The 26,961-nt window shown below is 38.1% G+C and overlaps 1 protein-coding gene across 1 annotated transcript in view; it reads left to right on the top strand.

Annotated features, from left to right (window-relative positions):
* LOC145984124 (uncharacterized) overlaps positions 1-26,961 on the top strand; it is a 928,179-nt gene that overhangs the window by 284,233 nt on the left and 616,985 nt on the right. Inside the window, exon 5 of the mRNA XM_083117559.1 lies at positions 23,798-23,908. Coding sequence (XP_082973685.1) covers positions 23,798-23,908 — 111 coding nt within the window. The remainder of the gene's footprint in view (positions 1-23,797; positions 23,909-26,961) is intronic.

Raw genomic sequence — 26,961 nt, 5'->3', positions numbered from 1 at the left:
ACTGTCTTTTTCTTCACGAAAATAGCGGATTGTCTTTTAAATTCAATTTCCTGTCGTCTCGCAGCTTCCGCGATCAGACGTCTCTTCAGCGTTGTACATGTACGAGGAGTAGATTACATAGAGAGGAGACCACTGTATCCCAGTCGTCAGACAAACCACACTGTCATAGTCAAATCTCCATCTCCAATTTTATCACCAACACTGCACAGTTCTGTCAGTTTCATTTATTTTTCCCAAATAAATTTCCACATTTTCACAGTCACCCAACCTTTGTGAGAGAAACTTTCTTCGCAATTGCACAATTCGAAACTTGCTATCAAGTAGTGCATACAACCTTTGTGGTTCTTCCCACACTTCTTTCGCAGTGTCTTATGTGCATTTGCTGTTCATCACAAATCGCAAGCGCAATTTTTGCTAATGCCTTACATTGTCGCGTTTTTAACTTGCGTTATTCCTCTGCATCATTTTCCACATCAGGCGGACTTCCTTCTGGATCCACGATTGTCATAAATCGTTTACCATTAACGCTATCTTAATTTGGTAGCTCCATGATGCATAATTAGTTCCAGTTAATTTGCATATTTGCAGTAGACTTATCGCCCGACATCTTCAATCGTCACAAGTGATACTTTACAAGTCTATCTTCACTTCTTTCGTACAGTTCACATAAGGCGCCTGGGCCCATAACCATTGTTGAATTACTTATTAAAGAACTAACGAAAAATTCCAAACAGTAGAACAAAAATGGTTACAAAGGAAGCTATACATGTATGCAGAACAAAAAAAAGAACAGATTTGGCAGTACTTGCCCCCCATATACATCTGTATTTGTGTCACAGAATCTTGCTGTAGGAAGAAAACAGACTACTGCCTGGTCATAGTTACCAGCTCATAGTAAATCTTTACAAAGTTACTAAAACAAATATCTTCCACAACTGGTCCTTCAAAGCAGTGCTGTATCATCTACACCTTATGTTGTAACTGGGGCTTTCGAAAATAAAGCAGTTGGCCTGTATTTGCAATGCAGGAGAAAATTGCAAACATATCTTTGAAGTTCTTCCTAAAAGAAATAAAAGAAAACAGGCTGGTTTAATAATAGCATTACAATAGAATTCCCAATTTCATGACCAGGATTACAGGCTATCTTCAATGAAAAATGACATCGTACTGAATGAAACAGCAATATTAGCACATGTCAATTTTCTATTTCAGGTTACATTTAATATACTAATTCATTCTCAAACTATTTTCATGTTCGCACTTAATACTTGCTCCTGTTCCAAATTCCACACATAATACATTGCTTATCTGGATGCATTGGACAAGACACTTAGTGACTTTTCGAAATAAAATGTTTCATTTATAAAGTAAAATATAAAACTTTATTTACATCATAATATATAATCATGTTTCGAAAACTAAAGTGAGCAAACTCGTGGATTCTTCGTAATTTCCTTGCCGAATTTCAGCGTTTTTTCTCATGCCAGTCTTCTGTCAATCAATTCTGTTTTCCAAGATTTATTTACAAATTTCATTTTATTGATTCCACGGTGTGACAACGCATGAAAACGTTTCACTTATTCTGTAAACAATTGTTTTCCTGACTTGTTATTTCTTCTTTTTTAAATGAAAATGTATCTAACAAAAGATTTATAGTTTTAGAAATGAAATATAATATATTTTAAGCATATGTTGGAGAGGGTCAGAAAAACCCATTAGCTTGCAATATGTGTATAGCCGAACAAATTTTCTATAAGTGAGCTTATTATGCGTAAATTGTAATATAATATATTTAGAAATATATTCAATGTATATGCCACAGAGTGTTATCAAATGAAATATTCAAATGCAAATCCAAGGTCTGATATATATTGCCGCTCGCATTGTCTTAATAGAACCACGCTGACAGTTAGTTCCTGCTCATGAAGTCACGTCGGGATCGATGAAGCTCTTCCACAGAATAGCTCTGTGGATATCGCCAAAATCAAAATCACACTAGTCGACAAGTCCCCAGACCCCGCTGCAATAATTGAATGGAGCCAGCCTGGCAGCTGAATACACGCTTTTACTCAAATGAACCAAGGGATATTGTTTCCAGTGAAATATCTGCTATGGAACCCACAATCACTTTGAACAGTGACATTCCGCATCACGAGAGGTCACGAAATGAGCTCAACGTTAAATGGAACCCTGTTCAAAGGGCTCTTCTACTGCGTTTCATTTATTTTGTGGAATTAATGCATTTCCATGGATTCTTTTTAAAAAAATATGACGATAATCAGACAGAAGATAAAAGGATGATTACAAATACGTTTATCTAGCAGGGATTCAAATTCAGAACCGATAGATTTCAACCGATAGATCACTTCGTTTAAAAAATACCAACTTAAATAGATCTAAAATATTGTTGGCACCTTGAAAAGAAATCTTTTGATGTTATAAGTTTGACAGGTGTTATGGAGCCATCATTCCTGATTTTTAAAATAAAAATTTGAAAAAATAAAAAACTTGTTTCGTGATTTATCAATGTTTTCTACTATCATATTAACGATCATGTCGTATTCTGAAATGTATTGCTGTTCTTTTCTTTCATTTTCGTACCACAGTATTTAACCTCAAACACAATCCACGATTTCATCACACACGCTGGCGGTCAGAGAAGAGAAATCTTCTGCCTCTCGCTTTCTCTATTGGTATTTCCATTTCTGGTTATTTTATGTCTCATTTCAACTACTTTATGTTAATCGCGAGCGTGTGGATAAATAACGAATAGATTAAATAAATGATGAGGCAAAGATGTTGCCTTTCCCTGGATTCGAAGTTAAGACTTCTTGCATGTACGCTGATCACAAAAACACTCGGTGGAAAGAGGGTTTGCCTTCTCTTCGGTGATACAACTCATAAGGTTTCTTCACTCACCTAATTTCTTATTTTCCTTTTATTGCTCTTCGTGAGAAGAAACGGGATGTTGATTCTAACTTATCTCAGTTGAAGATCTCAACTTGGTCAATCTTTATATAAAGCGTTACATGTGAACACATCTTCTAAAGGAAGCGACGGAGCTTACTGCTCTAGTGCTTTCTGGCAACTGGTTCCACAGCCTTACAGCGGATACGGAGAAAGAGTTGGAGAAGATAGAGAGAGATGAGGAGCTGCGTGATCTGGTGTCGCTATCGTGAAATTCGTGAAGAAATTGGATGCGAGAGAGGAGATAGGAAGGTGACTGGAGGTTGAGAACTTTGTAAAGTAAAATCAGAGAGCGCAGCGTTCGTCTTTCTTGCATGCGTAGCCACCCCAATTTGAGAAAATAAGATGATAGGTGGTCCCAATATTTTAAATTAATAATGTATCGTGCGCAGGCATTTTGAACAATCTGCAGACGTCTAGCTGACTCACCTGTTAAGCTGGAATACGCTACGTCACAATAATCTAAATGACATAAAACTATATCCTGTCCCAACTAACTGTGGAGCAGGGCGCGCATAGCGGAAGAGAAGGAGGAGGGAAATTGAGTGGGCCAAGCCAATGCGAAAAAGGGAAATCGGGTAACTCCAGTCGCCTCTCACTCCTCCTTTACGCAATCCCGTTCCTCTCACTGGTCATTGGTGGAGCCGTCTCGCGTCACTACTTGCGCAGAGACTTGTTCTCTTTCGTCTGCTCCACAGATAGCTGGGACAGGGTATATGGACTGACATAGTTTGGCTTTGATAGAGATGGGGAGCAACTTTCCTACACGCGGAACTTGTGTGATGTGACCATGGTAAATTTCCGTCTAATACAATTCCCAGATCTTTAACAGTTTGTTGAAATGGAATGTGAGTCGAATCTATAAGAATTGAAGGTTGAATGTTGAGATCTATGTAACGTTTCAGAAGAAATCAAAATAGCTTGTGATTTATTAGGGTTAATATACATCCCATTGTTTAGCGACCAGTTAACAATCCTTTCTATATCTTCATTAACCTTAGAAATTCCATTGTTTAACATTACTGGGGGTGCAGAATAGTATAACTGGAGGTCATCGGCATACAGGTGGTAACGGCAGTGTCTCAAGATATTTGGCAGGTCATTAATATATTATGAAGAGCTCGGTGCAAGAAGGAGCTAACCCTCAACAAGTTGTTTTCGAGATATTAGCATTTGACCTTTTCAGTCCCAAGCGTCTCGATCGAGATACCCAAAAGTAAGCCTCACTGTCCCAAGCGTCTCGATCGAGACGCTGTGTCAAGGTCGTAGTTTTTACGTTATAACGTTTCTATTTTTTGGCTAGAATTTCGATTTTCTTTTTATATTGTACCTAACACATGTATTTAACAGAAATGTTGTTTTTTTTTCAATTTTTTTTTGTCTTCATGAAAATGGAGGGGAAAAGGCGGGAAAAGGGACTTCTCTTGTGCGTCTCTTTTCAAGGGAAAATTTTTGCCGACAAAGGAAGACCGGCTTTGTTGTTCTAAAGCAATGCTTTTCACTCCCGCCTGTGAACTGCATTCCAAGGAAGCTTGTTTATCAGTATCCGATGTCAAAATGAAAGTTTTCCGTGAGGGCGAAAGCAGGGGGTGGGGGTGGAGGGAGGGGAAGACTGGTTGTTGAATCTGCGTTGTGAGAATGGAATTTCGAAGCCCGCTGAAGGAAACCTTTGTTTTTTTTAGCACAATTGTCCACAAGTTGCGACAGGGGTTACCCTGCATTGTCTAAAAATTGAATTTCAAGCAGCTGCAAGAATCGGTGCTCATTTTTCACTGCGTTCTAGCTTTTCATCCGTGAATGTTGTGCGTAGGTGTCGTTTTGTGCCCAAGTGCGAGGACATTTTTTGGGTGAAGTGACAATTTTTTAAAATAATTTTTGGGGGTTTTCTCCCTTCCCCCTCCATAAATACGCCACATTTGCATAAATTTTGCATTTTGTGCATTTTGACATTTTTTCGGGGGGCGGGGGTAAACACCATTTTTTAAAGAAAAGTATTTTTGAGGGGATTTCCCCCCTTTACCCCTCCATATGTACGCCGAATGTGCATAAATTATATATCGTCTGAATCTGTGATTCATTCTTCGTACAACGGTATATCTTTCATATCTCTAGGGCATTTAGTTTCTGAGCTATAGTAATTTCAAGGTACCGCTGCATTTTGAAGCTTGAATCAGTGGCGTGTCGACCATTTCTTTTGGGGTTACAACTCAAGTTACATTGGACATACGACAATGATGCAAATATTTTTCTGTTTCTTACATGCCAGCGATAATTTATATGTACATTTTGAACTTTTCATATCCATTTTTTCCGGGGGGCGGGGGGGGGGGGGCGAATCCCCATTTTTTAAAAAAAAATATTTCGGGGGGAATTTCCACCCTTTCCTCCTCCATATATACGCCGAATGTGCATTAATTATATATCGTTTGAATTTGTGATTCATTCTGCGTACAACGGTATATCGTTCATATCTTCAGGGCAAATAGTCTCTGAGGTAAAGTCATTTCAAGGTACCGCTGCATTTTGAAGCTTGAATCAGTCGTGTGCAGACCATTTCTTTTTGGGGTACAACTCAGGTTACATTGGTCATATGATGATAATGCAAATATTTTTGTGTTCCTTACATGTCAGCGATCATTTCCATGTGCATGTCGACACTGTCATGTACTTTTTTCTTGGGGGGAGGGTGGGAGAACCAAATTTTTTTCCCGAAATTTTGGAATTTTGAGAGTTAGCCCCCTCCCCCCGCCACATATACGCCGAATTTGCATAAATTTTATATAGTCTGAATCTCTCGTTCATTCCGCGTACAACGGTATATCACTCATCTCTCTAGGGCAATTAGTCTCCGAATTGAAACTGCCTTTTGCTCAAAATCGCTCGGGACAGAGAGGCTTACTTGTGAAAATGGCCTTGGGACTGAAAAGGTTGAAAGTTTGAAAAAATTCATAAATCTGAATTTTGTTTGTATTGTCGTATAGTTGATTTCAAAAGCCACAAACAGGAATGCATGACCATTATATTGTGAAAAAAAATATACATAAGAATTAAAAATCAAAGTTAATTTTGTAGGGAGAAAAATATGACATACAAACATCTCTCGTTCATTCCGCGTACAACGGTATATCACTCATCTCTCTAGGGCAATTAGTCTCCGAATTGAAACTGCCTTTTGCTCAAAATCGCTCGGGACAGAGAGGCTTACTTGTGAAAATGGCCTTGGGACTGAAAAGGTTGAAAGTTTGAAAAAATTCATAAATCTGAATTTTGTTTGTATTGTCGTATAGTTGATTTCAAAAGCCACAAACAGGAATGCATGACCATTATATTGTGAAAAAAAATATACATAAGAATTAAAAATCAAAGTTAATTTTGTAGGGAGAAAAATATGACATACAAAAGTTTAATTGACATGCAGTGTCAGCCGAAATATTCTCAGCACTGACACCAAATAGTGGCATGAATGCAGGTTGCACAAACTATTCTCAATTCAACTGATCCAGGCCCTTCTAATGATTCAGTCATCAAGTCCATCCAGAATTTCTGCACTCTCCTCGGCACCTACTTCCGTCGGAACAAGGCTGAGATAAAAATTATGGTATATTGGAGGGATCCATTCCAACAGGGACATTATGTCTGAATATTTCCGGACATCTATGGAAATCTGTTCCTTGTACTTGCATGGCAAATCACTTAGGGGTACCTCTGGCAGTGGACAGCCTCTTTTCTTTAGGGTACACCTAGCCCATACTGGCGCTTCTTTCTAGTATGAATAACTCTCATGCAGAATATGGCGAGTAGCGGATTCCATCATGAACACCGCAGCCTCTTTATCTTTAAACTTGAGGGGCTCCTTACCATCTGTGGTGGTTTTCTTGGTAATTGATGCCACAAGTGGTGTGAGATCCTTGAAGTCGGTTTGCTGCATGCGTGTTACATGAAATTTATTCTTTATGTTTGCACTGCTGATCACATCTGCCCATTCATCTGTTGTATATTGTATATTATAGGAAAATGTGAATGACCTCCTGGAAGATTGTCCCTTTGTGTAGGAACGTTTCGTATTCTGAATTCTAATATTTTGCATGAGGTATGTGTTCTGCGTTGCATAATCAGCCAAGTCCTAGAATGTGTGAAAAATGAACTCTGCATCCCCCTTAATTTTGTTCCAGCATTTCTTTGGACAAGTACATGGCTCACCTATCTTCCTGGCTGGAACAACATCCTTCCTTTGTGTGCCTGGATGTGTACTGCTCCCCTTTTTTTCTTCTTCTCTTACGTTTCACTCTCTCCCAGTTATCTTGGTTGCATCGTCTCTTTCTGGCTGGAGGATGTTTCACAGGAGATCGCTCTGTCGTCCTTGTGATGTAAAGGTCATTCTGAAATGGATCAGAGTAACAAATTTATTTGAAAATGTAAACTAGCACTAAGCAATAACAGTCCAATCCACTCGACAAACAGAAATTTCCGAAACACATCATTTTTGCAAATGACAAAACAATTCTGATTATTTATCTTTACATTATTTCTACAATACCTTTCCTGTTGATTGACTGATTGATTTGTTGTTTTAAGTCTACCTTATGCACAGTAAGGCTAATCGGGACTGGACCTACAGTTTAAAGTGGAATCCGAACCACTATGTGCCTCCACCGGGAATTGCACCCGGGACCCCTTGATTACAAGGCGACGACGATACCGCTGCGCCATCCGGGAGGCCACCTTTCCTATTCTATACGATTTATCGCAATGTCCTTGATGGTAGGTTGTCAGAAATTGTCATTATTAGGGAACCATGTACGTGTGTCATGTCGATTTCTTCGTGATTAATCATATCAGCAATATGGTACTAACCTACATTCATTATGTTAGCAGCAGTTGGCATCAGAATAAGTTCATGATTTTACTGTACCAACTTGCAAGAGGCCTGACGAATGCATAGTGAGCTGATTTGCGCATTAAAATCACGACGCACACTTACCAACCGTTTTCACCGTGCCCAAGTCTGAGACAATAAGGTGTTAACCAACATTTTCAAAAAATACCAAAAATAAAAACTTCTTTCTTTCCTCAGAGTCGGTGCTTTCGCTGCTCGACACTCCACACACATAGTCTGGGTCATCAAAGCACAGAGGGCCATTTTTCTCATCAGAATCACAAATATATGAGGAGGTGCTCTGCAGACCTTCCTCGTTATCCGACATTTTCCTGTGGCTTGACACCTTGTTGCACAGAACTTTCCGTTCGTACGTTCCTTTCGAAGAAGGGTACCATGTGATTGCGCGCGAATGTGACACAGCACCAGCACCACCTCTTGGTGAATGCAGCAGACGTTCATGCCGCACGTACTGCACGGTGTATCTCAATTTTGACAGAAGTGAGGGTTAGCTCCTTATTGCATCGAGCCCTTCATTATAAAGAAAATAATAAAGGGCCGAGTACGTTTCCTTGCGGAACGCCACAAGTGATCTCGGATAGCGCCAAACACTTGTCATCATAAACCACCCTTTGTTTACGTCCAGTTAAGTAGGATTTGACCCAGGCGGTTGCAGAGGAGGTGAAATTAAAAAATGAGTTTAGCTTGGAAATGAGAATGTCATGGTCGAGTGAATGGAAAGCTTTTGTGTAGTCCAATAAAACTAAAACTGTCGCATGTCTGCAGTCCACCGCTTGTCTGACGTCGTCGGTTATGTGAGTCATGGCGGTGCTAGTGCTGTGATTAGGTCTAAATCCCGACTGAAAAGGAGCCAGAACTTCATTTGTATATCGGCTGCTTTGGGCGTGAGCAATGTATTCTAATGCTTTCGATAGCTCGGGAAAAATACTGATAGGTCGGAAATTGTCAACGGAAGTGGTGGGGTCAGTCTTGGCGAGAGGAAGAACGTGGGCAATTTTCTACTTATGTGGAAAAATTTCCTAGAGCGCAGAGAAAGATTAAAAGTGTCAGTGATGTATGGCAGTATATGAGGTAAAATCAGCTTTAGTAGTCGCAATGGGAGGTTGTCGGCTCCTACAGAACCAGATTTGATCCGACCGATTGCAGTTGCAACTTGGAACTCATATGCTGGGTTAAAATTAAACTCTGCCATTTCTGTTTTGTGGTCTACTATAGCTCTAATAGTAACATTTTTAGCATCATTGTTCATTGAATTAGAGAGAGAGAAATACGTATTTAATTTATCAAGGGAAGAAACACAAGTAGGATCTACGTTACGTTTCACTCCTAGTCCTAAATTTCTTAATTTATTCCACAGCATTCGGGGGTTGCCTTGCATATTTAATAATTCGTAAGAAAGCCTCCTCTTTGCGTTGCGCACGGCCTGATTACATCGATTTCTCAACACGCGGTAGTTATTGAAACTATTTAATGTATTTGGAGATTTGAGACGATTGTCAGATTTAAACCTGCGGTGAGTCGAATCTCGCTCCGCCATATGTGCGAGAATGCTATCGGCCATCCAGGGGGAATCAGGCCGCGTGACGCGTTCTTTTTTAGTTGTGCATGTTTGTCGAAAAGGTGTAAGAATAGACTATTTAATTCATTAAGCTTATCGTTAATATTAGTGAAGCTGTGTATTAAATTCCATGAGGTTCTTGTAGCATCTTCGTTTAGAGAAGCGAGGTTAATTTTCTATATAACGCAGTATTCAAATATGTTTGGCTTGGATTTCGGAGCATCCAGCGAGTAGGCGACGTAAATAAGGTCGTGGAATGAGAGACCGCAGGCGCTCGTTTGTCCATCATATATATATTATATTATATATATGCGTAGGTGTGTGCAAGACTTGGATATTTTTATCTATTTTAAGGACGACCTATTTTTAAAAGCGAAAATAGAAAATTCGTTCCCCGATTAAAATATATTTAAATAATGCAAGAAGACTATTCTTCCGATAGAGAAATATCCTTTTTCAGATCGAGAAATAAAATGTTATTTTCCTTACGTAAACCGGTATCAATCCTAGGTGTCAAAACCGAACAAAATCAACATAATATTAACAAAATAATAACAAATTGAATGTACCAGTCACGAGTAAAATGTCAAAATCAAGACAAAAATATAACAAAACATCAACTTCGAATTCACGTGAATATGAAAAACATTCTTTTGTTTTCATTCCCCAGGTGAAAATGAAAATTATTTATATCCAGCCTATGTGAGCGAAAATAGAAAAGTCGTTCCCGATTAAAATATATTTAAATAATGCAAAGCTTGTGTAGTAAATATAAATTGTAAATTTTCTAACGGTGAAAGCGGCCCCGGCGCCCACCCAGCGTCGAATAACATGGGTACCTGGGGGAAACCCTGGGGGGTAAAGGCGGTCAGGGGCGTGATGCTGATCACATCACCCCCACTCACGACCGGATCAAGAAAGTGTGGGGCGTTACCCCCACACCCCCTATACGCCTTCATGGCGTGGTGCTATGCACAGGGGAACACTTTACTTTTTTCTTCTTTTTAAATTTTATATTGAATTCTCTTGATGCACGTAAATGTTAAGGGTTGACTGGACATAGAGTTTAAAATTGGAATCTGAAACATTTAAAATCATGGCACATGAACAGAATCATAAACCCCTTGATTATAATGTGATAGCATTAAATGCTACGCTATTTTATTTACAGTAAAGTGTAGCGTGGTAAATATTTTAATGTCAAGTTCTTTAGACTGACTCTAAAATATCATGTAATTTACTGGGTAGTTGTAAACACTGTAACACTGACCTTGTAATTTGAGATAGGTGAGCGGATTATATTCTACAAATTCCAGCGCTCCCTGTGCCGAGGACACTATCTTCGTTTATTCCCCTGAACGTCGTCATTATAAACATGTTTTACAAATGGTGAACTGAAAGTAATTGCTTTAAAATTTGTCTACATGGAATTTCGAACAGTTATAATTATTTATTTCAATAATTCTGTGTTTTTAATAAAGCAAATATTAATCTTTGAGATCGTGTTAAGACTTGCATACATAATATAGAATTGCTTTCTGCTAGCGGTATTTCCGTCTGCTTTCGCTGTTTTCGACAAAAGCTCTAGCATGCTCTGCTTTTATCTAAGGGTAAAGGTTCATATCTCTACCAAGATTTCGCTTAACGTTTTGGGTGCGTTGGTCCCCTATATAGTGGCCGAAAGCAGAGCGGCTTGTGCTGTAGGGCTGCTGAGGGAGTTTGCAGTCGTAAAATTTATCGAAATAGAGTGCGAATGAAACTAAATAAGGCAATAAACATTAAGTACAAGTACATTAAATAATATTTTAATAGTGGAAGCGGTGCACGACTTTCATATGACGTTCATTTTTAGGCACATTTTATCGGAAAAGTCACCCTACTATAAGATGCGATGTTGCCAATTCCTCAAAGTAAATATTTCTGTAGATCGTGCGACGAAAATCGCACAATCGTATTCAGAAATTTTCTGGATCGGACCAAGTAGTACACAAAAATACATTCTGAACAAGTAATATGGTGCAACTAGCATGACACCATTCTAGGACAGTTTTATGGACCGCTCTATTTTGAACTTTCGCAGGACTGAATATTTTAAATGATGATATAAGTTTATGGTGGGAAACACAAAATTGTAACAATATATAAGTTTATTTCAGTTTTTATAAGTAAAGGATAAACAGACTTCTTCTAACTTTTGAAAATTGAAATTAAATACACCTCGTTGCTTTGGTCCGAGCTCAAAAGTTAAATTTCATCCCGACGGGGAAGGGTTCTGAGGCATGTGTGTTTTCTAATTTCTGACTTGTTCAACAGAGGATACTCCGCTTGAAATGCGGTAGCATCCAGTGAGCGAATTATACTTTTGCTCCAGGAGTGAAAATAAAGAAGCACAAGAGTCATAAGCGGAGGATGAGAAGGATGTTTCGCCCCAATTTGGGGAAAGTAGTTTTCTTTTAACACTAGAACCGCGGTGCTTTTGGTACTCTCTAGAACCGCGGAAGTGGGTCAAAAATGACCCATTCTATTTTTCTTAATTATTTGCACTTTACACCAAGTAATATGTGTCTAAAAATGAAATGAGACATTCATGTAATAAACCAACACATTTCTGTGAACTGCAGCTGAATATTTATTGAACAATGTGCTCCTCCGACAATAATACAAATTTAAGACTATTGTAATATTATTATATAAGTGATATTATTATAGTGATATTATTAGTGATAGTACTATATTATAGTGATAGTATTGTATAAGTGATATTATTATTATATAGTAACATTGTTATACTAGTGCAACAGTAATATGTAATTTACACAAACAACTGAATGCCAAATAACATCACATTTAAATAATTAGGAGTACAATAATTTCTTTACCGACGGGCAATGGGATCCTGAACAGAGGCGCGACCACAAAAAAATTTCACCATTACCCATAATATCTATTACAAAATAAAAATGATGGAGGAGAGTGCTGGTAGAGAAGTTCAGTCTGAGTTGTCACAATTACATCAGAGATAAAAAACTTGCTTTGTACACTGCTTGCATACAGGTCTCTGTCATGTTTTATACCTTTTGTTTGTCTTGTTCCCAGAGCATTTACGTTTTACTTGACACCTTTTGCGACCCTCTTCATGTTTTTGTTCTTGTGGACCTGGAGGCTTTGAAGCTTGTGGTACTGCTGACCTGAGACTGACATAGTTTTGAGACAGCTCTTCTCCAAGCTTCAAAATAAAAGTCTTGTCTTGAAATTGTGCAATGGACAATTGAAATTTCACAGACTTATACAGAATCCATGAATTTATGGCTGCATGGTCAAGCAGGTTGTAAAATGTATGCACTGCTCAACGTTGGGATGGAGCTTGGACTGAGTACTTTCTTGCCATTTGGTCGACAACGTCAACACCAAACTTTGTTGTGTTGTAGAACAGCACTGTCTCGGGCTTCTTCTTCTCATTTGTACCTATCGCCACATCTCGATGCAGGCTGCTCAAAATCAAGACATTTCTTCGTGGTTTACATTGGTACACGGTAAGAGTGATATCGTTGTTCTACAATACAACTGTAGTGTACAAGTCCTCGCAAGACTCCTTTACAGCAACTGGCACTCACGCCTGGCTTTGTTCATAGTTCCAACAATACCTATAGATTTGCGTTTTAGAGTATTAGCCAGAGACAGTGAGGTGAAATAATTATCACAGGTAACTTTAATTCCTTTCTTCGTGAAGGGCTCGACAAGCTGTTTGACCACACGATCGGCAAGGCGTTCGTCATTTGCACGCAGTTCATCCTTTCCTAAATATGGGAATGCATTTGGAATGTACTTTGAGTCTTTGTCAACTGCCATCCAAAACTGTTGTCCGTATTTGTCTGGTTTAGATGCCATGAACTGAGTAAATTTGCACCGACACTTTGATGGGAACAGCTGGTTTATAGCAAATCTGACTATTTGAAATGAAGTCATTCCATACTTCGGAGTTCGGACATGAGAGCAAGCTTGTCAGTTTTTAGTCTTTCTGATCTGGTTGATTTTAGATCGAACCTCAGAAATCTCATAATGTCTCAGAATCTGTCCCGAGGCATCACAAGCTTGCAAAATGGCAGTCCCCATTTATCTGACCACAGAGCATCAGGCTCTAGCCCTCTGGCTCCAACTGCACCGCGTACATAAATTATGCCTAAGAAAGCCTGACAACATGGCTGAGAAGCTGGCCTTGAACACGAACTGGAAGGGAGAGTCCATTGTCACCAGGGAGGTTCGCCACGTAGAAACAAAACGGTAGTCAGCAGTGTTGCAATAATATAACAAAATATATTATAAAAACGGTAAAAATGGCAAAGGAAAAAATGGCAACGGAAAAAATGGCAAAAATAAAAATGGCAAACGGAAAAAATGGCCAAAGTTGAAAGTGGCAAGTTTTCTTCTTTGGCAGTTGTCCTCTCTCAGCGTGCAGAATGATCGCTTTCACTGCTTCATTTTCTTGCTGGATGCACCTGATTAGCTTCCACAATAAAGCCTACAGTCTTTACTCTGTAGGATGTTTGAATTTGAATTGCATTACTCCATATAAACCATATACATTGGTATTTGGAGGGTTCAGTACAGTTCAGATAAAAAATATAGTTACAAAATTTCTATAATTTACAATCTAGATGTTCACTAAAGCTATAATATTCCTTATTAACTAATAGTTTTTTTAAAAAAAATTGTGTTTGAAACTTGTCATATTTCCTGCTTTAATATCATTTGGTAGGTTATTGAATATTTTAATTGCCATATGTTCGGGTTCTTCTTGAACTAATGTTAACCTGGTGAAGTATGGCTTTAGAAGCTGATTATTTCGGGTGTTATATGTATGTTCTATTGAACTTCGTAGCGCAATATTTTTTCTCGCATATAATGACATTTCATATATGTATAGTGAAGGGAGGGTTAATATTTTGAATTTTTTAAACAACGTTCTGCACAATTCCCTAGGTTTTATTCCTATCCACCAAATGGAAAAACTTGTTGTTTTATTGTTTCTACCTTCAAGTATATTGTATGCAATGTTCTCTTATACTGTCCAAAATTAGGACACTTGGCTATCTTCACAGCATCATAATCAGATGAATGATTATGTTCCTCGACACTTGAAATTGTTCCTCTACCTTATAACATTCTTCAGATCAGACTGTTGTAGAAAGAAGAGCTTATCTCTAGCTTTCCCAGATTTAACCATTTTCATTTTAAAAAGTAAACAAGTTCGTCCCTCTTAGTGCGAGGGGGTTAGATAAGGGCTGACTTGAAGTCCTACTAGTAACAAACATGTGTGACTGGTCAGCGTAAACTTGTTTTCAGTCGAGATGAAAAATCATTCTATGCTGCACCCCCCTTAAGTTTCATCAATCACACATGTTTCAAATTATTTACAAAGGTTAACTTTTATTAGCAAGTGATTCTATAACGGCAGTAACTCCGTCCAAAATAAATAGAGAAATAAACGACATTATTTTTGGAAATATCAAATAAAATGTATCCATTCAAAGACAAATTAATGTTAAAAGACACCAAAATTATATTAAATTATAATTTCAAACTGTGAAATGCAAGACACATAATTTCTCAATTTTCATGTAAAATCGTAATAGGTATATTGTATTTGCCATTTTTATTCTTGCCATTTCTACCGTTGCCATTTTTTCTTTTTGCCATTTTTTCCCTTTGCCATTTATTCCGCTTGCCATTTTCACTTTGCCATTTTTTCCTTTGCCATTTTTACCTAAATTCGTCAATTTCGACCCACGTCGCGGTACCAGTATAATCGTTTCATATTTCACAAAATAAAGTTAGGAAGAGACTGATATTTTATATAAATGTTCCTTTCACAGGATGTCACGAAAATTCAATCCGATTAATAAAAAAATGTGAAAGTTGTTAAAACGAAAAGATCCAAATGGTCAAAAATGACCCAGCCGCGGTTCTAGTGTTAAAGCTAAATAATTAAATGATAACTTCGTCAATGCATAAACATACCTACTCTATGTGATCAAAAGTATCCGGACACGCCGTGAAACGTGTGTTTATCATAGACGGCGACACAGTACTGCCATCTACTGCATGGAACACATAGTCAGCGAACTCAGTACTCTACAGACAGTGTGAGACAGCAGTATGGGATGGTCTGACAAACTCCCAGACTTTTAACGTGGTCAGTTGGTTGGGTGCCACTTGTGTAGGATGTTTGTGTGTGAGATTTCCACCCTCCTAAACATCCCTCTGTCCACTGTTTCCGCTATTATAGTGAAGGGATATGTACATACAACCCAAAAGATTGCAGGCCAACCTCCCATGTTGACCTCCAGAGACCATCGAGTGTTGAAGAGGGTCGTACAGCATTATCGTCAATCATCCATCGCCACCATCACACAGGAATTCCGAACTGCATCAGGATCTACTCCAAGCACCATTACTGTTTGGCACAAGGTGCGGCAACTTGGTTGCCATGGCCGAGCAGCTGCCCATAAGTCAGACATCACACAGACAAATGTCATACGCCGCCTCGTGTGGTGCAAGGAGCGTCGAAACTGGACCACAGAACAGTGGAAAACAGTTGTGTGGAGTGATGAATCACAGTACACAATGTGGCGATCCGATGGTAGGGTGTGGGTGTGGCGAATGCCTAGTGAACGACATCTACCAGCCTGTATAGTGCCGACACTGTAATTCGGAGATGGCGGGGTTACAGTGTGATCATGTTTCTCCTGGAGGGGGCTTGCCCCCCCCCCCTTGTTGCTTTACATGGCAATGTCACGGCACAAGCCTACGGTGACATTTTAACAGCTTTCATGCTGCCTACCGTCGAAGACCAGTTCGGGGATGACCAATGTGTCTTTCAACACGACCGAGCACCCGTCCATACTGCAGGGCCTGTGGAGGAGTGGTTTGACGACAACAACGTCCCACTAATGGACTGGCCTGTGCAGAGTCCTGATTTGAATCCCATAGAACATCTCTGGGATGTTTTGAGATGCCGACTTCGTGCTAGACCACACCGATCCACATCAATACCTCTTATCATTTTGGCGCTCTGCGAGGAATGGGCTGCCATTCCTCAGGAAATCTTCCGGCACCTGATTGAAAGTATGCCTGTGAGAGTGAACGCTGTCATCAAGGCTAAGGGTGGGCCTACACTGTATTGACGGCCAGTGTTCCCGATGACGGGTTGCCCAAACTTGTACTTTATTTTAAGGTGGGTGTCCGGATACTTCTGATCACATAGAGTAGGTAGATGGTCTTTCATGTCAGAACGGGATTCAGAGCTGTTCGTCGAACTTTTTAATGTTATTGACTTCTTTTTTCAACAAGGATGGATAAAATTCTTAAACATTAATTTCTGAACTTTATATAAAAATGTTGATGGTGATTACTGCATACTCTTTTTACTTTATTATTATCATAAATAATTATCAGTCACTTCTCTGTCTCTCAAAATTAATCTCGACAATGAGGATGAATGGTGAGTTGATGAAATAAACGAAGAAGAAACACAATAGAACTTCCATTCCGTACCCATTTTCGAACGTTGGACCCTTCGCTTGGCGTTCCACTTACAATTCTGCTACTGAGGCCGCCTCCCTTCAGTTCTTTGAGTCCGTTATCTTAAAAATAATATATAAATGTTATATTTATAAGAGAAATATTTAAGTTAAAAGATTGGTAAGAAACACGATCAGACAAAAAGTTAATATTATTATCACAACCAATCTTAAGAAATTTTTAAAGTTTCTGAAATTACTGATGAAAAATTATATTATCTGTTTAGTTCTAAATCAGCGTTTTTGCTCAGATAGGACTGGACAGACTGTAAAGTAGGATCTAAAATATCCTGTACAATATTCCTTCATTAGGAATCAAACCTGGGACTCCTTGCCTATAAGATGACAACGAACGACATTACACAAAAATTGTTAATATTGAGAAATATATACAGAGCACATACACAAGATTTTGAACGAAAGCAAGTCTTCTGCGCAAGTAGGACTCGAGAGGGCTCGACCAATGAATGCGTGAGAGAAGAAGTAGGGGAAACGTGGCTGCAGCCCCTACAAATCGAATCATTATCCATAGGAATAGGTCTTACAGGTGTGAAAAATGAATTTTCATAAGTAAGAGGATGTTCAACATCTACAGAATAGACAAGTTTCATTTCTGTTTGTTAGTTCCTCATTCGAATACCGGCAAAGGCATGAGTGTTAGGAATGTTCTCTCATTCGTTCCATTATATATATCCGTATCATTGCAAATATCCGAGAGGGAGAGATACGACGGTAAAGAATCAAGGAGCAGACAAACTACCTATTTCTTAAATGCTAAGAATTAGAAAGATTAAAATTCCCCCTCCTCCTGATAGTCTAGCTGCTGTCTTGAAATCAAGTTGTCCTGTGTTCGATCCCCGGTATAGGCACAGTTCATTAAGCGGCTCGGATTCTACTATAAGTTGTAGGACTCGTCTCGATTAGCCTCTGTACATGTAGCGGACGTTAATACAAATCCAACCAACTAAACACTGCAATACGGTACAAAATCCAGTACGCTTTTGCACTCGTCTTGCTCGTAGGCCTCGGCCTACATGTTAATTAATTATCATTTGTGAGGCTAGCAGTGGCGGATCCAGAAATTGCAGTTGGGAAGGGCGAATTTTAGTCGGGTACCTCACCTCACCGCTAATCAATTCTAACCTGCACTTGTACTGTTTTATATCAACAATATTTGGTTCTTAGGAACCGACTGTGCACTAATGCTCTAGAAATTGGCAGTTTTTGGCAAAAATCGGGACGAAGGACTGGAATAGACGGTTATTAGGCCTATTATATGTCGTTATTGTCACGAACCCTGACTCGAACCCTGGACTTCAACTTCAACCTCTAGGCACCTTCAGAGTCCGTTAACACATAAGTTTGCCGGACCTCACCAGGGATCTCACAGCCACTGTGTTCACCTAAGCACAGAACTATGTTCTTGGGCTGCACACTCTTTTCTCATTTGTACTCCCGGCAGAAGAGTACGAAATACAGAGAGAAAAGGGCATATGGGGGACCACCACTTAACTTCCAAGAGTTAAGACCTAAAATTATGACTTCTGGAAAAGAACTTGCATGATAACTTCTGAACAAAGAAATAAGAAGAGAAACACGCAGGTAATCTTAATAAACATATTCTTTGGTTATTGGTTACAAAGTTATGAAAGTATACATAAGTTAGTATAAACACTCTAAAAGAGTGATCGTCGCAATGAAACATAACTATTTGATTGGTAGAATCCTCATTCTCATTACTGATGACAGGAATAAACAACAAAGTTACATAGGCCTTTCAGACCTAGAGGCAGACAAATGTGTACAAAAGAACATACATTACCTTACAGCTTTAACATCTAGGTGAATGCAGCTTCATAACCACTGAGTAAGTTAACTTTAGAACTCAGGACTGAACCTGGGTTCGAACTAGAGCTGGAAGACTGAAGACCGGATTGTGTTGGAAGACTAGACTGACTTTTTAAGAGAAAAGGCGAGCTTATATACAATGCTCGTCACTGGTGGGGTTATCTAACACAATCATGAAAGTTCCTCTAAAGAGTAAATGTTCCACATCAAAAAGAGTGTAGACATTTTCTAAAACCCACGTCCATATGTCGGGATTTGTAAGATCCAATGCCATCAAGAATCTTGTTGTTCAGCTGGTTTTTTGTCTGGAGAGGAAGAAAAAGATACCATTACTCATTTCAATGATATACAAGTCATTCGTCAATTTTACTAAAAGGCCACAATTTCAGTTCTGGGGTTCTATCGCTATAGTCTCTTACAAACAGACAAATGTCTACAATGTGATTTTGTTTCTGATGCAACACTAAGTTTGGGTGTTGATCGCATAAAACACTATTAACAAAATCTTTGAAATATTGTACTACACGGGCTTCATCCTCATGAACTATATCACGTAGTTCGTATACATACAACGTTTTAGATTGATTTTCCATATATGACCTTCTTCATTCTAATCAAATGTTTTCCTGGTAAACAGAAATGTTCTCTAGTAGTATAACTTATCGGTCGATGGTCGGGTAACAATAATAGGGCAGTTCAAGTCTGTCGACAATGAACTCTGACACGCTACATTTATTTGTCCAATAGTTAAAGGGTATTATCCTTTTGAAGGCTACAATCATGTCACTAGGGATAGATTCACTCATTTTGAAATAACAAGATCTGTTGTCATCAAATCGTGGACAGTTTGTATACTGTTGAACACTTGTATGACAAAACACTTTTATGACAAAACTCTTTACAAAACCCACAAAAATATTATTTAAGTACGTAGTATCAATGTTACGGGAGCTTTAAACAGATAATGCTTTTTTGTCTAAGAACGTACTATTTAAAACTAGGGCAATAAATATTGACACAATTAAATCGGTTATGGCAAAAATCTGGAAATTAGGCTAATGACCTTGTCTTACAAAAAGGACAATGTGTTTTACTCCTATCCTTTAAAACAGCTATGGGCTAGAGGTTCATTAGTGTAACTTCCTCTTCTTAATTGGTGGGGATAATATGTTCAAGTGGTTTTGTTTCACTTCTTGTATGATTTGTATGGGCACCAATGGTGGTGGGCCATACGGTGTACACAATTCAAACAATTAGTGCGTAGTAAACATCGGCAAAATGTATAACTGTGGCTTTGGATAGTATATAATTTATTACATATTCAAATCTGACAATACTCTGATTCTCTAACACCTGATCTGCTGTGTATCTTTTCGTGTCAAAGAAATAAAGTAAAAACTCTCTATACTTAATTTTCCTATTCTCTAATTCTAAAGGTATATGAGGATACTTCTTCAAATAATGCACTGACATTGATTCTTATTAACTAGTACTTTTCTTGGGTGGAAGTTCTACTCTACCAAGACTGATATGTCCGTTTGAATCGGCTGTAACTTTAAGTTTCCAATTCAATCAGTATCTCTTTTTCCACTCTGTTAACACTGTTACTGTGTTCATTTTAACATTAAGTAACAACCTACTCCATTCTAAAAATGGTAATTCTTGAATTCCTCCACTAATCAATGGATTAACTTGATAATTTCCAAAGGTCAAATTAAAAGAACTAAGACTCTAGGCTAAAAACAACAGCATTCGATTCTATTGTTCTTGTCACATCATTTAGAGGATATCCATCAAATGTTTCTACTATTATCTCATCTATAATTTCTTGCACTCGTCTTCTGACGGCTTCTGGAGTTATTAATAGTTCAAATATCTTCAATTCACTTAACACGTGTTCAGATTCAGACATTTATCACAAAAACACTCGGTGAAAAGAGGATTTGCCTTCTCTTCGGTGATACAACTCATAAGGTTTCTTCACTCACCTAATTTCTTATTTTCCTTTTATTGCTCTTCGTGAGATGAAACGGGATGTTGATTCTAACTTACGGATCTCAGGTGAATATCTCAACTTGGTCAATCTTAATATAAAACATTACATGTGAAACATCTTCTACATGTATTATTCTTAAAAATAAACCATATATAACCCATAAAGGTAAAAATGAAATTTTATATAGTTCAATACCTAGACTGAATATATTCAGTACATAAAGGATGGAACATTATTTGAATGGAAACAATTTATAGAAGCTAATTATGAATTTGCTATGGCAAATGGAATAGATCTAAACGCCTTCCTTAAGAAAGTTGCTCGTATCACAAAAAGATTTGTGTTAGAAAATTTCCAGAAATATGATAGTACATTGTTAATTGCCTCTAGCTTTGACAGAGAGACAAATACCAAATACAAATACCATTCGGTAGGAAATGGCCAAATTTAAAGTACTCGTAATTACTGGAAACCCTGTTTAGTTACTGATTGTATCATTTTCTTCAAAAATGGATTCTGAAAATACTGACATTGTCCCAATCGATAAACAATTGAAGACTAAAATTGGTAAACGCTGTAAGTGCCACAATAATTCAAACACGGTTTTTCACGTTAAACTGTGAAATGTGCCATGCTTTATAATGTGGTAAACGTGAAATGTGGCTGGTAGCCCTCTAAGTAGTTCAAAGGACGTGTAAAAAGGTCACTAGTGTGCACGTTCTTACGGGCTGATGTGCGGAACGATGGTATTTCCCAACACTTTCGTTTTTGGCACTTACAACGTTTACCACTTTTAGTCCTCAATTGAGACAATACGCCCAACATATGCCAGAACAATTTCATCAGGAAACCAAAACGCTCAGTGATTCTAACTCTAGTTCTTATTCGAGTGCTATAAATCACGAAACTTTACCTTCAGTCATTACATATAGTTTATTTGATATGGACTTATCTTTAGCCACCTCTAGTCCAAAACCGTCTTCAAGTAAGGAGACAACAACCTTATCAGACAATGAGACAGTGACAATATTAGATTCATCCTATTCTGATAAACTATCAGGAAGAGGGACTATCACATTTAGTAGTGATGACCCTTCTTCCAAGGAAACAATTTCACTTTCCTCGCATGCCGAGAGTGATGTCGATGTCACTTCCAGATGCTCGACAACGTCTATTAAAACTCTCTCGTCTGAATTCTCTGGCGATTTTAGTACACTTCAACCAAATAGTTGGAAACCCATTTCCGCCGATACGTTTAATTGCAACATAATTAGTGGAGTAACCATGTATGAGGCCACCATCCCTTTAGTTTATGATAACGTTCTAGTTAAACCTCCGCTTGTAGAACCCAGTTTATGGAAAATCTAAAATGCAGAAAGAAATCATTTGTGTACGCTACATGAAGAAACTGATTCATTATTTTGTTTCATTGATGAAGCCATTGGTGAGCTACAAGAAGCCTTTCTCGCTCATATAAATAAGACATCTTTTTAGAATTCCCTACAGATGAATATTTTGAAAATGAACCAAATCGCAAGAAACGAGGAATTCTACCATTTTTGGGAGATTTCCTTGGGTGGTGTTGCCACAGTAGCAACAGATAAAGAAGTCCAAAGTTTTAAATTAGAAAATCGTAAATTGAAGGAAGCAATTTTAAAGATTACTAGACGCTTAAAAACTTACGATAGGGATATAGTAACCATTAGACATGGTCTAGAAGATATGGCCAAACAAATGAACTAATCATTAGGTGCAGTAGAGGAAAAATTTGAACATATTCGATTCTCAGAAAATTTTCATTTCACGCAATTGATTAATATGTCTCAAAATTTACAGTATAAAGGATTATTAGAACAAATGAGAATTATGTTATTCCATAAGATTGGATTAAATCAAGTAATTGAGCAAGAGTATAGAGAAATTCAGAATGCATGTTTTCATAATACTCTACCCATGACTTCCATTATACAACCAACATTAAGAGATGATTTGATGAATATAATGGTCAAAGTATCTAAGAAAGGTTTTACATTAGCTATTCCACTTAATAAATTAAGTCAATATTATAGTATTCCAATTCCCCAATGCATGTTCTCGGACACAAACGTAGTTTTTCATGTTAAAATTCCTATAATTAGAACAGAAGAAAGAGGATTGTTAGAACAATTTCAAACTGTACCTTTTAGATGGCATAACTCTAAATGTATATATTTATATTTTAAAGTAAATGCCTAGTCCACACGAGAAACAATTGTTTGGCTATTTTGTTTACTGATAAGTAGTACATGTAAATAGTTTGTGTATTGTTTGAAAGTAGTTATTCCATATGAATAATGTAGACACAGACGAATGAACCTATCTTTCAAGACCAACATAACTTCTCACTTCACAGTCACTTCTGCGTTTATCTGTCATTTCTGCCGTGAATATTATAATACGATCCGTCATTTTCATATTGATCCTGGTAGTCTTCGTTGGTGAGTCCTTTTCCCTTCGTAACTGAGATTCCCACCCGTTTCTGCTAGTCATGAACGTTGCGTACATTGCTTTTGCACATAACGTTTTTTTCCACACCAATAAACATGATATTTGATCACAAATTCGAAGTTAATTACTGGATCAAATTTACTAGTTCCTTGGCTCAGCATCCCTTTTTAGACTGTATGATGAATTCCAAAACTTATTTTACTGACTTCTAATTTCACTGTTGAAAGTAACGCTGCGAGGAATTCAGCTTTCTGGTTCAAATCGCACAATATTTTTCATGGTTACAACAAAACTTGTAATATATTTCTCGTTATTCATCTTTTATTCTACTCTTTGAATTTTCAAATATTGGTAACACTTGGCATCAGTAACGTCAATTTCTATTCGTTATAAAAAGTTAATATAGCCATGTTATGAAACTATTTCAGGCTGTTCTCAAACACAATATTTTTTTAAAATTTCAGAAACAAGAATGGATGTGCAATATGTGTATGAAGAGAACAAAAGTCGGGCCTCCAGGACCACCAATGTGGCAACAGCAGCAACAGCCACCTCCTCCGCATCAACAACAACAGGTGTGTATTTGAAATAACTAAATTAGAAGTACATTCACATATATATATATATAGTCGTTATATTGTTTTAAGAACAATAACATTTATTAGGTATTTATGTAGAGAAGCATGTGTTTATCATTGTGTAATGGTAAAATATATTTTTAATATCCATAATACATATACAGGGTGTCATTTTAATGGCGCCCACGGACCACAGATTCGTATAGAGGACATCAAAACAAACAACTTTTCTCAGTAACATTTTTCTCGTTGGTGCATAATTTCGGCGCTAAAGTTGTTTAAAAAAGCCCGTTTTGCCGCCTGAATGCTGGCAACCACACACAACATTTGATTGCATTTGTGACGTCTATCCCGTCGTGAAGCGATGCGTTCCAGGGTTGCCAGGAACGCTCATATTCTGTGAAAAATGACAGCTACAATCAACCACATTATGTACCGTAAAACAAAGCGAACAAACACATTCTGTAACTTAACAGTAAGTAAACAAACGATACGAAAAATGGTAGAAAGAAAATAGAATTCAAGTGGAAGTGGTCATATCAAATTTTGTCTCAGCTTACATGTCAAATATTTGCAAATCTAGTTACCAAGTTGCCATCTACAATTTAGTCTATCCACTTCGTCCTTCTGATCTACTAGTTGTCTGTGACACACTGAACAGATGACAAAATAGAAATGAAAGAACTCAAAATTCCAAAGGTAAGCAACACATAATATAATGTATATTCAGGGCATTATGAGGCTGTGACAAAAATGGTTGAACTGTGAACAGGGCAGTATATTCGCTACTGATTCATAATTACATTGTTACTGTGGTTGTACGTGTTTTAGCTGTAATGTAACAACGTGAAACTTGGATACTTTCGTTATAAGCACAAAAATACCAAAATGCATATGGGCACAAACCTGTAGATATCAACCTTGCAACGAGATTTGCAAATATAATTGACATGTAGCTGGGCGTAAACAGCCACATGTAAGCTGTTCGTCCAATAACATTTATTGTTGATGATATTTGACATGTAGGCTGAGACAAAATCCGATATTGACACTTCATTTTGAATACGTTTTTTACCATTTCCCATATCGTTGGTTCACTTCCCCCTTTCCTTAGATGACTGCTGATCTTCTGGCTGGTAGGCTATGATGTTCAGTCTACTGGACGCGTTTCTCGCTTCGTTTTAAAACTAATAATGTGGTTGGTAGTTTGTAATTTTTCACAATATTTGTGTGTTCCTTGCAACACTGCCGTGCGCTGTTTCGCCGCAGGATATGACGTCACAGATGGATCAAATGTTGTGTTGGGTTGCCAGCATCCAGGCGGCAAAACGGCCTTTTTTGAACGGTTGTAGCGTCGAATCGACACACCAACGAGAAAAATGTTACTGAGAAAGGTTGTTTGTTTTGATGTCCTCTATATGTTTCCGTGGTCCGTGGGCGCCATTAAAATGACACCCTGTATGTGTTACATAGAATAATTACTTAGAGGTTATATAATATTTCACATCATATACGCAATTTAATTATGTTAGGTTCACAGATTAAGTTGCATAAACGTTGGTCGTGTACCTATGTAAGCCTGTAGTTTCATTCATTTAGAATTCTACTTGAGTACGCAACTTTTGCTAACCAATATTCTCGCCGTTATTAGCATTTGGAAAGATGTGCAAGGGAGAATTTAACACACTACCAACATTTTGTGTTCCTTGGTTACTGTTGTAGGGTAAACAACTTTCTCAAGGGCCTCCCCGATGGCGCAGTGGTAGCGTCGTTGCCTTGTAATCAAGGAGTCCCGGGTACGATACCCGGTGGAGGCACATGGCACAGTAGTTCGGATTCAACTTTAAACAGTAGGTCCAGTCCAGATTAGCCTTGCTGTGCATAAAGTAGACTTAAAACACGAACTCAAACCAAACAACTTTCTCAAAAATAGCACTCCATCATTCTGTAGTTCGCGTTTTTATTCTTCATCAAACAATAATTTGATTATTGTTGCAGGTCTTCTTGCTAATATCCAGTGTCTTACAAATAAATCGGCAGTTTTGGCAAATGACATACAGCTGATATTTTGCAGATAAATGTATTACGATTATCTAGATAAATTATTAACGTTCTGTATGTTTCGCTCAAAAAACAGTTTGTAGAACTTGATTATTAAGATATTGTATTAGTTTTGTGCCATACAATACTAGTAAACTCTATGAAAGTCACAGCTTGGACACTTTACGACTCAACACCAACAGTATTGCCGCGACAGTAATCGATGTAGTATTGAACTGACCTTGGCTGGCGAGCAAACTTCTTGAAAGTAGTTGGAAATTTCGTTAGAAGTCTAGTACGTATGGCAGCCTTCAGACGAAAGTGACAAGTGAAACGACACAACCGAAACTTGTCACTTTGAAACGAACCTTCAGAAATAAATGCAACCTTTCGTACCGGGGTGACAGGACAAGCCGCACATATCTCTCGTGGCTTGCGTGTCACTCGGATCCGGCACGCCTGTATCGTGTCCCTCGGCCTTTGGTAGGACATGCCCAATGGAAAAGAAGTACCTATTCCGTTGTGCACAGTTTGTGTGGAACCCCAGCGCCACATGCAAATTGTTGTTTGTTACTTCTGTCTGAAAGCCCCCAACAGATAATTGCCAGTTTTCTTGGTGGAGGATCATTTCGAAGAAGTAACTAACTCTAGTCCCGAAAGCTGGATTGGATTGGATTGATTTGTTGTTTTACGTCCACTTTATGCACAGTAAGGCTAATCGGGACTGAACCTACAGTTTAAAGTGGGATCCGAACCACTATGTGCCTCCACCGGGAATCGAACCCGGGACCCCTGGATTACAAGGTTACGACGCCGAAAGCTGGAGTTTGATTTTGATGAAAATTACATTTCTGTAATTTGCCTATTTGTTTCTGCCCATTATCGATATCTGAGGAAAGACAGTTTCCTAAAACAGTTTGAAAGATGAAAATTTATACTTAGAATGAGATTAAATACGCTTGCATAGTGGGACAATCTCACTGATCAAAATAATATGCTGTACCTTCTAC

The sequence above is a fragment of the Lepisma saccharinum genome, chromosome 2 (assembly GCF_977018435.1).
Source record: "Lepisma saccharinum chromosome 2, izLepSacc3.1, whole genome shotgun sequence".
NCBI lineage: Eukaryota > Metazoa > Arthropoda > Insecta > Zygentoma > Lepismatidae > Lepisma > Lepisma saccharinum.
The sequence above is the reverse complement of the archived record's forward strand: the minus strand, read 5'-3'. Positions and strand labels throughout refer to the sequence as shown.